This window comes from Mirounga leonina, unplaced genomic scaffold (assembly GCF_011800145.1).
Source record: "Mirounga leonina isolate KUSES-001 unplaced genomic scaffold, KU_Mleo_1.0 Mir_165, whole genome shotgun sequence".
Lineage (NCBI taxonomy): Eukaryota > Metazoa > Chordata > Mammalia > Carnivora > Phocidae > Mirounga > Mirounga leonina.
In genome coordinates this window covers 28,373,485-28,390,416 of record NW_023270415.1, presented here as the reverse complement: position 1 = coordinate 28,390,416, position 16,932 = coordinate 28,373,485, and the positions used below count along the sequence as shown (strand labels likewise).

At 35.4% G+C, this 16,932-nt stretch overlaps 1 protein-coding gene across 2 annotated transcripts in view; it reads right to left on the bottom strand.

Moving 5' to 3' along the window:
* Positions 1-963: 963 nt before the first annotated feature.
* The window catches only part of ZC2HC1A (zinc finger C2HC-type containing 1A), a 59,080-nt gene continuing 43,111 nt past the window's right edge, over positions 964-16,932 (bottom strand). The window contains exons 8-10 of one of the 2 annotated variants that reach the window (XM_035011404.1): positions 12,689-12,805; positions 8,946-9,053; positions 964-2,032 (exon numbers count right to left, since the gene is read on the bottom strand). In XM_035011404.1, coding sequence (XP_034867295.1) covers positions 1,867-2,032; positions 8,946-9,053; positions 12,689-12,805 — 391 coding nt within the window. In that variant the 3' untranslated portion in view covers positions 964-1,866. The remainder of the gene's footprint in view (positions 2,033-8,945; positions 9,054-12,688; positions 12,806-16,932) is intronic. The other variant, XM_035011403.1, reaches the window with a different exon arrangement.

The window sequence follows — 16,932 nt, the reverse complement described above, 5'->3', positions numbered from 1 at the left end:
CTTGGGCAAAAATTACGTGGTCTTAAAAAAAAAAACTTGGAAAAAGAAAAATAATGCTCAGTTCCAGAGAAAACAAAGTTTAAAGTTCTTCATATGATTTATAACGGGACAGAGTAACATATATTATTGAAATGAAAATCTAATATGTACATTATTCTCCTAAATTAATTACAGCTTATTCTAGCTAATGGATTCCTTTTTTAGACCAATATGACTGAATAAAGACAACCAGATTTTAAAAAGTTAATGAAAAGTCAGGAAAGAAACTATAAGGTAAATAAAACGACAATTCCCATTACCTCAAAGTTTATATCCCCTACCTGAATAAAAAAACAAAACAAAACCACAAAAAAACTAATGATACAATTATAAAGTATAAGCATAAATAAATTTCAGAGAAAATTAAAAGCCACAAATTTCTACATTAACCCTTACAGTTGATCACAATCATAAACGAGAAGCTAAAAATGGCCTACAAATGATTTGCTTACACCTTTATAATAAGATCAAAGCTCTTTTCTTTCCATTCAACAGAAATTACTAAGGAGTTACTGAACCTGGCTTGCACAGGCCATCAAAGATTCTACTACTAAATACTGTCACACTGAAAGTGACAATGATTAAAAGCTATATTTTAGCCGAAGTTAAAGTATAACTTTTTGTGAATGTTTAATTACATAAGTCAGCTGTGCATTAAAGCAGTGCATTTTCAGTGTTTTTTTTTACTGTGATGTGAATGGTGTTTCAATATTAAACACTAAAAAGAAAATATAAGAGGAAACATTAGATAGTCTCTTAACCAACTCATCACTACATCTAACTATACTTCAAGGGAAATTAAAATTAAAAAATTAAAATACTTTTTACCTGCATTCCCTGCAGTAATGATTAATTATCCAAATTATTTATTAGGGTGAGGTGGTTTATTTTAAAATCCATTAAAATAATTTTTTCTAAATTCAGACACAGAAATAAACATGTAGAATTTTGCAAGGAATCTTGTGCCTCTTCTATTAAATAATTATTTTCAAACTTCGCAAAAATAAGGAAGTAGTAAATTAAAACTCCTCAGATATGAGGGTATGAAAAAGAAAAAAGTGAAATATGGAGACACAATTAGAAATAGATAGAATATACATTCAACTAAACACACAGAGGTAAAAAAAAAAAAAACCTTCAGTTATAACTGGAATAAAATACATTTGTATTTTTCAGTCTTGTGTCTCTGAAAAGGAAATTGCATAATTACATTTTAAGGAATGAATAAAGATCTCTAGATTATATAATTAATGATATACCGAGTAAAGGACATCATAGACCTGTAGAGGTTTAATTCCTTTCTTTTTTTAATATTCATAAAATTAATTGTTAAAGAGCTCTACAGGAAAATGACCTTACATAACTAACTGTAACTGAAAATACTCTCTTCATTTCCAAAATTCCAAGCATCCCATCCTATACTATGTGAAAATAGGCACCGATAATAAAAATGTTTGTTCTGATTTTTTGCTCAAAGTAATGATCATTCTAAAGCTTGAAGGGCTGAGCACTAGCATTTGATTTTGTGAAGGTATGCTTAATGTGCAATAACAACAGTAACAGTTAATGATTCCACTTGAAATTATTTTCTGACAGATGAGTATTTCCATAAATGGCACAGTTTGGGGTATCAGGTATTTATTATATACAGTATATGTACACATTTATATACACACACACATTACACAGCCAAAGAATTATGCTCCAAAAATTGCTGAAAAAAGTATTTCGAATAATTTTAGCATAAAATCCCTAAAGGAAATGTTTAGCTGTCCAAGGTGCAACAGTCATAAGATTCTGGACTTAGCTTTTTCTTTTGGGGTCTATTCACAGAACCATTCTTCGAATGCCACATTCACAACAAAACTTTGCCCATTCTACAGGGTATTTAGTCCCACACTCATGGCAGAATTTTGGTAAGTGTCCTGTTGAATTTCCTTCCATGCCTTTAACATTTCCGCCATTAAGTGAAGATATATAGTCTCCATCTGGCCTGAAGGAGTACAGGAAGAAAAGTAGAAACACAAAGTTCTTGTCAGTAGTTTTCATAACCCTTAGAAAACAGTACTTAATACTAAGTATAAGCAAAAGCTTGCTTAACCTCAGTTTTAATATTTTTCTAGTTCAGATTTTAAAAATCCCTTTTAGTTAATAATGAAATTCTAAATATTTTCTTTGGCACTATATTTGTCCCTGTTTATGAGAATTTTTCCTGGGCAAATACCACCACACTTTCCATTTGTTCAATGTACTAGGCATATACTACAATGGGGATAGAATGGAAATTTATAGTGTCCTTTCTGCAAAACCATCTCTAAAGAGAAAACTAGAACCTCGCCCTGAGGAAAGATGGATGTCTTTCCTCCAAATATATACTGTAATAAATATGTACATATTATTATACATATTATAAAACAACATATACATAACTTCTCCCAATGTGTCATGCTATTTTCACTGTATCCATGGAGTCTTTTCACTCGAATTCTCATCACTATCATCAGGCTAAATCTTGTTAGGTCCTTTGCTCTAATTTAGTTATATACACTCAAATTCTTTCATCCTTCATCCCCTGTACTGTAACCCTCATGGCTCTGGACACTCTCCCTGCCACCCTAAATTGTGTCACCCTTTGCTTTCTTGTTTTCCATCTGACATGCGGTGTATGTCATTTCTGTTACGTCTTGTCTTCTCCATAAGACTGTGAGCTCCCCCAAGTGCACTGATTTTTATCTGTTTTGTTACTGCTCTTTGTCTAGGATCAAGAGAAGTACCTGACATAAACTCATCTCTCAGTAAATATTTTTTAATGAGTCAGTGAATGAATGAGTAATACATGAAGAAGATAAACAAAGCAAAATATTTGGTCCTTTTAAAATTGATCAACAGATCAACCTTTTAAGATTGATCAACAGAAAAGGAATAAACAATATTCAGAATGAAACAAGGATATAACTACAGATATAGCAGAGATTTAAAATTATAAGCACAAGGGGCGCCTGGGTGGCTTAGTCGTTAAGTGTCTGCCTTCGGCTCAGGTCATGATCCCTGGGTCCTGGGATTGAGCCCCGCATAGGGCTCCCTGCTCTGCGGGGAGCCTGCTTCTCCCTCTCCCACTCCCTCTGCTTGTGTTTCCTCTCTCACTGTGTCTCTGTCAAATAAATAAAATTAAAAAAAAAAATTACAAGAACAATTCTATGCTAATAATTTGAAACTTAGATGAAATGAAACATTTCCTAGAAAAATATCTTATGAAAACTGATTTCAAACAAACTGTAACACTAAACAGACATAATCATTAAAGTGATTGAATCAGTAATTAACATACTTTACTCCTTATCACGTGGGCACGTGCAGACACACACACACACACACACACACACACACTGGACTCATGATAATTTTACATCATAAGTTCTAGGGGTGCCTGAGTGGCTCAGTCGGTTAAGTGTCTGCCTCTGGCTCAGGTCATGATCCCAGGGTCCTGGGATTGAGCCTGGCATCAGGCTCCCTGCTCAGTGGGGAGTCTGCTTGTCCCTCTTCTTCAGCCCCTCACCCTACTTGGGTTTTCTCTCTCTCCATCAAATAAGTAAATAAAATATTTTAAAGAAAAAAACATGGTAAGTTCTACTAAACTTTTCCAGCAGAGGGAGGTGAAAAACAACATTCTGCAATTTCTTTTCAAAGGTCGGTAAAACCTTGATATTCAGACTAATAAGAGAATATAAAAATATAATCAATTTTACCTATTAACTTGGAAATACATATAAATCTCCAAGAATTTTAGCAAACACAATCTACAGACATATGCAATTCAAAACACTTTAGATTTATTCCAGAAAATAAGATTGACTTAACATTAGAAAATCTACTAATATAATTTAAAACACAAATAGATTAAAGGATTTAAAATACTGGTTTTATATATATGATATCCAGTAAGATTCACCACCTATTTTTCATTTAAAAAAAAAAAAACACTTAGAAAATTAGGAATAGAAAGGAATGTCATTGACAAAATGTATTTAACAGAATCCTTTATCAGTCTTCATATATAATGGTGACATTTAAGAAGCATTTTCTTTAAAAGCAGAAATGTCACAAGAATGTCAGCTATAATCATTTCTATTTTAATCTATAATATAACGTAAGGAGAATTCTTTCTCCGTTTCTGTGGACACATCTGACTTTGGGATAACTGCCTAGCTTTCTTTAATGAGAACCTTTAAAAAGGTGGAATACCAGCTGTGTTTCCAGGCAGCAGTGCTTGTACGCAATCCACGGGAATTAGACATCCCTCAGGACACCTGAAAGCTACGTCTACGGGGCTGTTACAAAAGAAACTGATTCCCTTTGGGAACATAGAATTTCCAATTAAACTATCCTACACCCATCTATTAAGATCTTGTTCTCTGGGGCGCCTGGGTGGCTCAGTCGTTAAGCGTCTGCCTTCGGCTCAGGTCATGATCCCAGGGTCCTGGGATCGAGCCCCGCATTGGGCTCTCTGCTTGGCTGGGAGCCTGCTTCTCCCTCTCCCACTCCCCCTGCTTGTGTTCCCTCTCTAGCTGTCTCTCTCTCTCTCTCTGTCAAATAAATAAAATAAAATCTTTAAAAATAAATAAATAAAATAAAATAAAATAAAAAGATCTTGTTCTCTCACATCCACGCTGTCACTTGGAAGGCCAAAGAAAATCAGCTCCAGGACTGGGGCAAGGGCTCCCAGGAAAGAGAAACACCCGACACTGCCTGCTTTCATTCCCTATTTCCTGTAAATAATCCCACTGTCATATTTTAGCATGCGATTACCTCTAGCCGAGCCCAAGACAACCTCTTGATGGACATTTCAAGAGTACTGGTGTAGAGGAAGAGGCATGAGGAGAGGGGAAGGAAAAGTTGAGTTTCTAAAGCTCCGCTCTGCCCAAGTCCAAGAAATCGCCTCCTCTCTCCCACAATGACATTAAAATCCAAGACTTTAAGTAGGGAAGATCAGTCAAAACCTCAAATGTAAGTTCAGTGTCAGGGTTAATTTACCAATCTGACCCCTCGTTTCCTTTATTTACTTACCTGTGGAAGTTTCTCTAACTTTTCTGAGAGCTAAGCTACACATTCAAAAGGATATCTGTTCCATTTTGTGTAGCATTTTTAGGTGTTTTGGGTTGGAAGGGCCATCCAGAAAATGTAGTCTATCACACTTCCAGAAAAAGAAATCTGTGAGATTTCTTCATCTGTTATGGTTATAATTATTCCATCTGGGTAGGGTAGTAAGTCAAGTGAACAAGGTTTACTATCACCTATCAACCATTTAAAAAGAAAGAAAGAAAAGAAACAAACTAAAAAAGAATTCAAACTCATTTTTAATGTGATTTTTGCCCCTGCACTTCTTTTGTTGTCACTTCTTTGTCTACCTCTTTAGAAAGATAAGATGATCTTTTTATTCAAGCACATGTATTTATTAAGTTTTCCATTTTGTAAGAGAATGTTAATCCTACATTCAGCATGTATCCAAAACACATGGCTCCACACATATACAACATAATACAGCTAACTTCAGGACTCCAAGAAACATTACTTCTTTAATATTTAAAATGTATCAAAACCTTAGGTGAAACAAACAGTATTCATGAAAGAATCTACCTGCAAAGGTAGCAATTCACCTATTCCTTTATGGTTCTCATCCGTTGTTATGCATAAGCGTCACTCTTAAAATTTAAAAAATCCAAACCAAAGAAATCAAAACCTCTCTGGGAGGCACGTGGACATGTTCATTTTTAGAAAGTCCCACAGAAGAAAGAGGAACCCTCTTACACTGTTGGTGGGAATGCAAGTTGGTACAGCCATTGTGGAAAACAGTGTGGAGGTTCCTCAAAAAATTAAAAATAGAGCTACCCTATGACCCAGCAATTGCACTCCTGGGTATTTACCCCAAAGACACAGATGTAGTGAAAAGAAGGGCCATATACACCCCAATGTTCATAGCAGCAATGTCCACAATAGCCAAACTGTGGAAAGAGCCAAGATGCCCTTCAACAGATGAATGGATAAAGAAGAGGTGGTCCATATATACAATGGAATATTACTCGGTCATCAGAAAGGATGAATACCCAACTTTTACATCAACATGGATGGGACTGGAGGAGATCATGCTAAGTGAAATAAGTCAAGCAGAGAAAGTCAATTATCATATGGTTTCGTTTATTTGTGGAACAGAAGGAATAGCATGGAGGACATTAGGAGAAGGAAGGGAAAAATGAAGTGGGGGAATCGGTGACGGAGACGAACCATGAGAGACTATGGACTCCGAGAAACAAACTGAGGGTTTTAGAGGGGAGGGGGGTGGGGGGATGGGTTAGCCTGGTGATGGGTATTAAAGAGGGTACGTATTGCATGGAGCACTGGGTGTTATATGCAAACAATGAATCATGGAACACTACATCAAAAACTAACGATGTACTGTATGTTGACATAACATAATAAAATTAAATTAAATTAAAAAAAAAAAAGAAAAGAAAACCAAAACAGGTGGTATCACAATTCAGGACATCAAGCTATATTACAAAGCTATAATCATCAAGACAGTATGGTACTGGCACAAAAACAGACACATAGGTCAATGGAACAGAATACAGAACCCAGAAATGGACCTTCAACTCTATGGTCAACTAATCTTCAAAAAGCAGGAAAGAATATCCAATTGAAAAAAGACAGTCTCTTCAACAAATGGTGCTGGGAAAATTGGACAGCCACATGCAGAAGAATGAATCTGGACCATTTCCTTACAGCATACACAAAAGTAGACTCAAAACGGATGAAAGACCAAAATGGATGACAGACCTAAATGTGAGACAGGAATCCATTAAAATCCTAGAGGACAACACAGGCAGCAACCTCTTCGATCTCAACCATAGCAACTTCTTACTAGACATATCTCCGAAGGCAAGGGAAACAAAGGCAAAAATGAACTATTGGGACTTCATCAAGATAAAAAGATTTTGCACAGCAAAGGAAACAGTCAACAAAACCGAAAGACATCCAAATGACATATCAGATAAAGGGCTAGTATCCAAAATCTATAAAGAACTTACCAAACTCAACACCCAAAGAACAAATAACCCAATCAAGAAATGGGCAGAAGACATGATCAGACATTTTCTCCAAAGAAGACATACAGATGGCTAACAGACAAATGAAAAAAGTGTTCCACATCACTCAGCATCAGGGAAATACAAATCAAAACCACAATGATATATTATCTCACACTGGTCAGGATGGCTAAAATTAACAAGTTAGGAAATGACAGATGTTGGAGAGGATGAGGAAAAGGGGAACCCTCTCACACTGTTGGTGGGAATGCAAGCTGGTACAACCATTCTGGAAAACAGTATGGAGGTTCCTCAAAAGCTGAAAATAGAGCTACCCTATGACCCAGCAATTGAATTACTTGGTATTTACCCCAAAGATACAAATGTAGGGATCCGAAGAGGTACATGCACCCCAGTGTTTATAGCAGCAATGTCTACAATAGCCAAACTATGGAAAGAGCCTAGATGTCCATCAACAGGTGAATGGATAAAGAAGATGTGGTATATGTATACACACACACACACACAATTGAAATATTACTCAGCCATCAAAAAAATGAAATCTTGCTATTTGCAATGATGTGGATGGAACTAGAGGGTATTATGCTAAGTGAAATAAGTCAATCAGAGAAAGACAATTACATGATCTCACTCCTATGTGGAATTTAAGATACAAAACAGAGAATTATAGAAGAAGAGAGGGAAAAATAAAACAAGACGAAATCAGAGAGGGAGACAAACAATAAGAGACTCTTAATCCTAGGAAACAAACTGAGGGTTGCTGGAGGGGAGGTGGGTAGGGGGATGGAGTAACTGGGTGATGGACATTAAGGAGGGCACAGGATGTAATGAGCACTGGGTGTTATATGAGACTGATGAATCACTGAACTCTACCTCTGAAACTAATAATATACTATATGTTAGTTAATTGAAAGTAAATAAAATAAAATTTAAAAAATAGTAATAAATTATCCAGTGTCTCTTTATGAGAATTCATAGGCAGATTTTTGAGGTCTCAGGACTAGGTGTGCTTTCACAGAGAAATGATTTTTTTTTTTTTTAATACAACACGAATCATGTAACTAACTACTCCTATCTTCCCCTGTACTCTGGCCACTACAAAATTTGGACCCAATTTATGGCCAAAGGCTAGCCTATATACAGCGTATTATGACACATATTTTGTGGACTACACATATTTTGTGGGCTAAATTCATTCCTTTTTTTCCTTTATCTTTTAATTCTCATTTTTTCTTTTCATATTCTTTCATTTTTATAAAATATCGTATCTCACTGTATGTTGTGAATCTCTGTATATTCCCTTATACTTTCTGGAATAAGGATATATATAATATCTATACTAGAATGATTTGTTTTATGCTTAAAAACAGAGTGAATGTCGAAGTTGCACAAATACTGTGACAGATAAGAAAGGGAAGTACATGGATAATCACAAGCTCAGCAGGGAATTTAAATATATTTAAATGTTGCTGAAAATTACAATACCAGTTTAAAGGGTCTATTACTCAATTTGCAGAGGTAAAAATAATCATGTTGCACTTAAAATTAAGATATAAAACACAAATGAATGCAGTGAAACTGAAAAACTGTCCTCAAGCATTTACAACAATAATAACTACAAGGTCTAGAAAAATATTATTTATGCCCAAACTATTTAGTGTACAGCTTAAAGCCAAAATAAATCATATAGCAAAGGAGAAATCAGATTTTCTATTAATAGCCTGATAAATATTTTTGCATTTGGTCCTTAGAAGACTATATACATTATTTTTATTTTAGTTATTAGAATCTCAGAGCTAGACATACCTGGCTATGTAGCTCTCAGTATATGTTTTTCTTTTGTTTGTAAGAACACCTGAGGAAGGATTTCGTGCCAAACTAGGTGGTGTGGAATTTCGAGGTTTGATGTTAGTTCTAGAAGAGAGAAAGAGATGGCATAATGAAAAGGTACTGAATAGCAAGCATTTATTTCTTATATTGCTTATTTACATGATTAAAATAATAATTTGAAGCTGTAGAAAGGTGAATTCAAAAGAGTAAAATCCAAGTAATTATTTTAAATCTGAAAACAACAGTAGTTTAAACTAAGGATAAACCAAAGCATTTTGAATTTACTAACAATAACTTGATGGTAAATTAAATCAACAACAAAAAAATATATGCTTTACATGAAATTTTAAGTTAATAATTCTGAAAAGCTTCAGGTTTTTAAAAGTTTAAATCTATAATTCCCTCAAAATAGGTGTCTTGTTAAATGCCTATGAATAACTGTTAAATGTTATACATTACGAGATATGGTTAAAAACAAACAAACAAAAAACATTAGCTAACCACTTCAATAATTTTCAATTTATGAAAACCTGTTTTTGGAAATAGCAACTAAAATAAATGGGTTAATATAATCTTCCCTTTTAAGACTTAATCTCACCAATTATACAGCCTAGGCTATCTGTTATCAGTAGAGTTGTTCTGGTTGGATCATCACTTAATTCCCTTTATGAAACTTCAGGAATCAAAGAAAGCTTAGAGGGCTGAATGATGGTACAATGGTAAAAGCGTAGGATTTGGGATTCAGATGAATCTAGATTCAAATCCCAACTGCTACTGACTAATGTGGAGATACTGGACAAACTGTATCAAGTGTCCCCCATTTCTAAAATATGACTATCATCACTTACCTTAGAGGAAGTTATGGATACCAACTGCAATTTATATAAACATTCAGAATAGTTAATGATGATGGTATTATTACTATTATGGCTATTGTTACTGTTCCTAGTTAACATTTACAAAATGGTGCTTATTACTACATTTGGTATAGATTTCTAATTGCTCTCATATATAAACTTACTTAATCCTCATAATAATCCAATGGATTAAGCAGTATTAATAACTCCATTTTAGAATGAGGCAACTGAGGCAAAGAGTTGTTAAGTAACTTAACCAAGGTGACATCCAGTATGTTGCTGAACTAAGGGTCATATGGTGAATAAAGAGCTAGTTCCCTCCCAGTCTTTAGAGATTTAGTCAAATCTTTTCATTTCAGAGATATGCAATACTGTGTTATATGAATAAGCAGAATACTTTTTAAAATTCCTTTAGATTGTAAGTTCTTAAACTATGGCTGAAATTCTTCCTCCTTATAAAGCAAAGTTGGAGAGTCTGAAAATTCTAAATAGCTACCTCCAAAATATATGCAGGTAATAACTACATTTACTATTTTTCAAATGTCAAATATGATGCCAGGTACTACGCATACTTCACTTGGTTTAATCTTCACAGGAATCTAAGAAGATATTATTCCCACTTTGAAGTTGAAGAAGAAAATCATATTAGAGAAATTAAGTAAGCTGAAAATCTATTACAAGGCCACAGTATTTGAAATTAGGTGGGTCATATTACAAATCTTATTATATTCAATATGCAATGCTGTCTGTTGTTCAGAGAGAGGCTGCTTTGAATACTTTGAATTTTTTCTAAACTTTGACAACAATCACCTTGGTGCATGAATGGGTTACCCTGGCCCTCTTCAAATGGCCACTGACAGTCTAAGCATGAGGTATACTCTACTCAACTCTTAAACAGCCCCCCTAGGGATGTTGTTGAATTGCTACGTACTTTTTTAGGAATTCAATCTCTAAAAAATCATTGCCAAACAATGGCGGTTCCTCCAGTAAGAGTCATTGTTAAGAGGAATAGGAAGGACACATTTTTTAATTTTTTGGCTCTAGAACAAAGCCTTGTTAGAAATCCTATCACTTTCATTTAATATGTAATGAGATACACAGATAATACAAACACACCTATGGATATACACACATAACCTCACCATATCAATGAAGTTATTCAAATAATTAGAATATAAAAATTAGAGAAAAATAAGATTATCAACAGTAATGATCATTACTAAATACCTATCATGTACTTTTAGTAACAATTTTAAGAGGTGGAATCTGAATGTCAAGAACCATTCTTAAGAGATTGGGAAGAACAGTCTTTTTATTTTTTTTTAAGATTTTATTTATTTATTTGAGAGAATAAGAGAGAGAATGAGAGAGAGAGCACATGAGAGGGGGGAGGGTCAGAGGGAGAAGCAGACTCCCCGCTGAGCAGGGACCCCGATGCGGGACTCGATCCCGGGACTCCAGGATCATGACCCGAGCTGAAGGCAGTCGCTCAACCAACTGAGCCACCCAGGCGCCCAAGAACAGTCTTGATTAGTACTTAAAACATGTTGTCCCAGTCTCACATGGTCAACACATTTTTGCTCCTGTTCAGATTTTGAAAAGTGCTACCCTTATTCTGTATCTGCAATCTGCTTGTTCTAGGTCAAAAATAACAAAAGAAGGTTTAATTTTACTCTACCTTACCGCTAATCAGTGTTTCTTTGAAATATGCTTCAGAGGGAATAGAGAACAACAGTACTAAGAAAAATGGCTCAGGGCACAAATTCTTCCTTCTATGATCTATCACTAACTACTTAAAAATAATGCACGGGTGCTGCTAATATTTTAAAGACTTCTCCCATCTTTATTTTATATTTAGCTAAATTAACCCTTCTTTTCATATGTGGTAAGACAATCCTGTAGTAGGAGTTGTTTTAAAAGTTAACTAAGTGAACTCTGTTTAATAATATATTTTTCAACTTTAATAAGTAATTAACCTGATTCAAATTTCATCATTTTAATCAGAGAGCTAGACTTGGTATTGGAGCCCTAAATCTAGAAAACCCTGAAGACTTCTGTGGAAGAGTTCCAAGGGGACTGTCATTGCTACTCACCTCTCTTTACAGCTTTTTGGGCCAGTACAGAGAGGAGAGTGTCCTTGGCAGTATCTTATCCTTTCCCCGTTTTATGTGGAATTTGTAGCAATTTAACCAAAAGACTGAGAATCCCTGGATTGAATGTTTTCTAAAATCTGTTTTCTGCCTTTTTATAATAATTAATCATCCTAACTAAAAAATAATAGAGCAATATTACATATTATGTATGGCATAATATCCCCTATACTCTTCTTTTAAAACATGTTACTCCTAAGGGGTGCCTGGGTGTTGCAGTCAGGTAAGCATCCGACTCTTGATTTCAGCTCAGGTTGTGATCTTGGGGTCGTGAGATCAAGACCCGCGTCAGGCTCCGTGCAAGGATGGGGTCTGCTTGGGATTCTCTCTCCCTCTTCCTCTGCCCCTTTTGCCCCGTGCTCTCTCTCTCTCAAATAAATAAATCTTTAAAATATATATATATATATATACACTCCTAAAAGAAAGCTTCATAAAGATAACAATCATTGAAGGTGACTGCTATTTCACCCCTCTACAAGGTAAAATTTAATAGAAATGTATGCTAAAAACAGCTTTATTTAGAACAGAAATGTTCATCTAACATCAAAGTGTTTTAAATCCTATAAAATTATTAAGCACTTCTTGGCTTATAAATGATTAAAGTAAGATTTTTTTTAAATATAGGAATGTATAAGTTTATAGTATTCAATTATATAAAGCCTTTAAGGAAATATCTGAAAAAGATTAACCAAACTGAGTTACAAATACTTACTTGTAAATGGGTAATAACTCATGTCTTTTGATGGCACTGTCTGATTTTGTATCACTGTCATACAACCTTTGCACATGTCTTCCAGTTCGAAGTGGAGGGCCTAACTTGTCCATCTTACTATTAAAATATATAAAGGTGTACCCATAAGGAGATTGCTACTGTTTGTTTCTTTATATTAAAAAAAATTTTTTTAAACATTATTCTGGTTCATCAAAAATCTACCCCCCAAGCTCTTAATTATTGGACTGCCAGGGTAAGGGCTGTCAAAAAGAATCCTAATCCTCAGATAGTTCAGACAATGTCCACTATTAGATATGAAAATTCTGACGATGCAGGCACCTGCCAGTTGTGATGAACATCCAAACAAATGCCACATTTATACACAGCAGGGCAACGGAATTAACAAAGAAACTTAAGAAGGACAACAATGTTTAAAATAAAATTTGTGAAGCTAGAAGTGAACTTAAAGTTATTACCCTGGTAAGTAAGACTGATCTGATGTTTCTTCTCATTGAGTTCACAAATAATCTAATTTTTCTCCTTCCCTGATTTCATAGTACCTTTCTCTTTTTTCTTATTATTTTATGATCTCCCCTGCATTTAAAAATTCCAAATATAAAGGAATCAAATAAATGATATTTATATCTTTAATTCTGACTTTCTAACAAAGAATGACTATTTATGAAATTTATACAGAGAAATATAAAGCATGATGGATAAAGAAGATGTGGTATAGGGGCACCTGGGTGGCTCAGTCGTTAAGCGTCTGCCTTCGGCTCAGGTCATGATCCCAGGGTCCTGGGATCGAGCCCTGCATTGGGCTCCCTGCTCTGCGGGAGGCCTGCTTCTCCCTCTCCCACTCCCCCTGCTTGTGTTCCCTCTCTGGCTGTCTCTCTCTCTCTGTCAAATAAATTAAAAAAAAAAAAAAAAAAAGAAGATGTGGTATATATATACAATGGAATATTATGCAGTCATCAAAAGGAATGAAATCTTGCCATTTGCAACGGTGTGGACAGAACTGAAGAGTGTTATGCTGAGCGAAATTAAGTCAATCAGAGAAAGACATGTATCTTTTTTTTTTTTTTAAAGATTTTATTTATTTATTTATTTGAGAGAGAGAGAGAGAAACAGCATGAGAGGGGAGAGGGTCAGAGGAAGAAGCAGACTCCCTGCTGAGCAGGGAGCCCGATGCGGGACTCGATCCAGGGACTCCGGGACCATGACCTGAGCCGAAGGCAGTCGCTTAACCAACTGAGCCACCCAGGCGCCCGAAAGACATGTATCATATGACCTCACTGATACGAGGAATTCTTAATCTCAGGAAACAAACTGAGGGTTGCTGGAGTGGTGGGGGGTGGGAGGAATGGGGTGGCTGGGTGATAGACATTGGGGAGGGTATGTGCTATGGTGAGCGCTGTGAATTGTGCAAGACTGTTGAATCACAAATCTGTACCTCTGAAATAAACAATACATTATATGTTAAAAAAAGAAAAAAAAAAAGAAGAAGATAGCAGGAGGGGAAGAATGAAGGGGGGGGAAATTGGAGGGGGAGACGAACCATGAGAGACGATGGACTCTGAAAAACAAACTGAGGGTTCTAGAGGGGAGGGGGATGGGAGGATGGGTTAGCCTGGTGATGGGTATTAAAGAGGGCACGTTCTGCATGGAGCACCGGATGTTATATGCAAATAATGAATCATGGAACACTGCATCAAAAACTAATGATGTAATGTATGGTGATTAACATAATAAAAAAAAAGAAATATAAAGCATGATGTATGGAAAAAAACAGGGATGGCAATCTGAAAAATCACATGCAGAAATGTTAAGTGGCCATGCCATCTGAAGTTTTCTTAAAAAAAAAAAAAAAAAAAAACCAAAAAGTATAAAGGAGCTCCATCTGGAGGAAAACAGGAAAAACTGCAGGTCTGTAGAGATGTCATTGTTTTACATTAACAAAATAATTGAATCCTATATACTATTAACAACCAATATTCATTCACTGTAGGGAGCAGTGAAAATTAAATTAGGAGGGTAGGAGAACTATTTTAAATGACTAGTGAATAACATATGACTGCTCATTAACTTAAAAAGGATACTCTTTTTAAGGGATGCTTGTTTGCTCCAATGCATTCTTCCACTAATTCATTAACTCTACAAACCCTGAGCACCTACTATGTATCAGGTACTCTGCTACATTCTGCTGATATCGGATATCATGGTAAATGAAACAGACCTGATGCTTGTTCTTATGGAATTTAGTGTCTAAAAAGAAGCTGTTCATTGCTCTAGATTATAAGGGTCACTACAGAGGGACACATTTTATTCATTTTTATGTTCTTTCAGTATCCGATACATATAGGTATTTTATTACAAAAGTTGTTACTAATACTTTGCAGATGGTGGTGCTTGCGTTAGATGTTTACATCACATTATTTAAAACATTTTAAAGTCTTTAAAAAATGCCTTCAGGGGCGCCTGGGTGGCTCAGTTAGTTAAGCGACTGCCTTCGGCTCAGGTCATGATCCTGGAGTCCCGGGATCGAGTCCCACATCAGGCTCCCTGCTCAGCGGGGAGTCTGCTTCTCCCTCTGACCCTACCCCATCTCATGCTCTCTCTCTCTATCTCATTCTCTCTCTCAAATAAATAAATAAAATCTTAAAAAAAAATGCCTTCATTAGGATGTGGTGTATAGACACACACACACACATGCACACACACACACACAGGAATATTACATAGCCATAAAAAGGATGAGATTGTGCCATTTGGGACAACATGGACCTAGAGGGTATTATGCTAAATGAAATAAGTCAGACTAAGAAAGACAAATACCGTATCATATGTGGATTCTAAAAAAACAAATGAATACACAAAGAACAGAATCAAACCTATAAATACACTGGGTCTAAAATCTCAGGAAGCAAACTGAGGGTTGCTGGAGTGGTGGGGGGTGGGAGGGATGGGGTGGCTGGGTGATAGACATTGGGGAGGGTATGTGCTATGGTGAGCGCTGTGAATTGTGCAAGACTGTTGAATCACAGATCTGTACCTCTGAAACAAATAATACAATATATATTTTTAAAAAAAGAAGAAGAAGATAGCAGGAGGGGAAGAATGAAGGGGGGGAATTGGAGGGGGAGATGAACCATGAGAGAGGATGGACTCTGAGAAACAAACTGAGGGTTCTAGAGGGGAGGGGGGTGGGAGGATGGGTTAGCCTGGTGAGGGGTATTAAGGAGGGCACGTACTGCATGGAGCACTGGGTGTTATACGCAAATAATGAATCATGGAACACTACATCAAAAACTAATGATGTAATGTATGGTGATTAACATAACAATAAAATTTAAAAAAAAACCCTATAAATACAGAAAAGGAACTGATGGTTGCCAGAGGGGATAGAGGTGGGGAAAAGGCCAAATGGGTGAAGGGAACTGGGCTCCCAGTTAAGGAATGAATAAGTCATGGGAATAAAAGGCACAGTGTCGGGAATATAGTCACCAGTACTGTAACAGTGTTGCATAGTGACAGATGGTAGCTACACCTGCAGTGAGCATAGTAAATATATTGAGAAGCTGAATCGCTATGATGTACACCTGAAACTAATGTAACATTCTGTGTCAACTATACTCAAAAACTTTTTTAAAAAATGCCTTCATTAAGTACATGTATTTTATATAATTTCAAAAATATTTGAGATTAAAACTTGATGGGTTTTTATTTGTAAAAGATTACTAGAAATTTTACCTATTGATTAAAAGTCAGTAAAAATTTAGTAAAAATCAGATTTTTCTTTGAATTGCTTAACAATTATCAAAACATTATTGTTCCAAACAATGGTTATCTTACAGGTGGCTTTGGAATAAGGAATAAAAATCGTATTTTCTTTTTCAGAAGTGACTGAAAATAAGATTTAGAAAATTTTAAACTGTATTTTTAAAACACTTCTCTAATATGGTAAGAACTACTCAAATCTTACATATGACACAACAAAAGTCAATTTGAGAAAGGAGATGTGTAAAATCTAATAAAAATCTAAAAATAATTATCTAATGCAAGTATTACATATTTTCTATATATGAGAGAATTAACCAGTATTTTCAAATTTTGAAAACCTAATTGAATGGCAGGTTCTAAAGATGATGTGTTTTGTTGTCCAAATAGCTGTGTTATAAAATTCAACTCAAATGATCTATCTACCTATGTATATGCATATGTGATACACATATACACACACAATT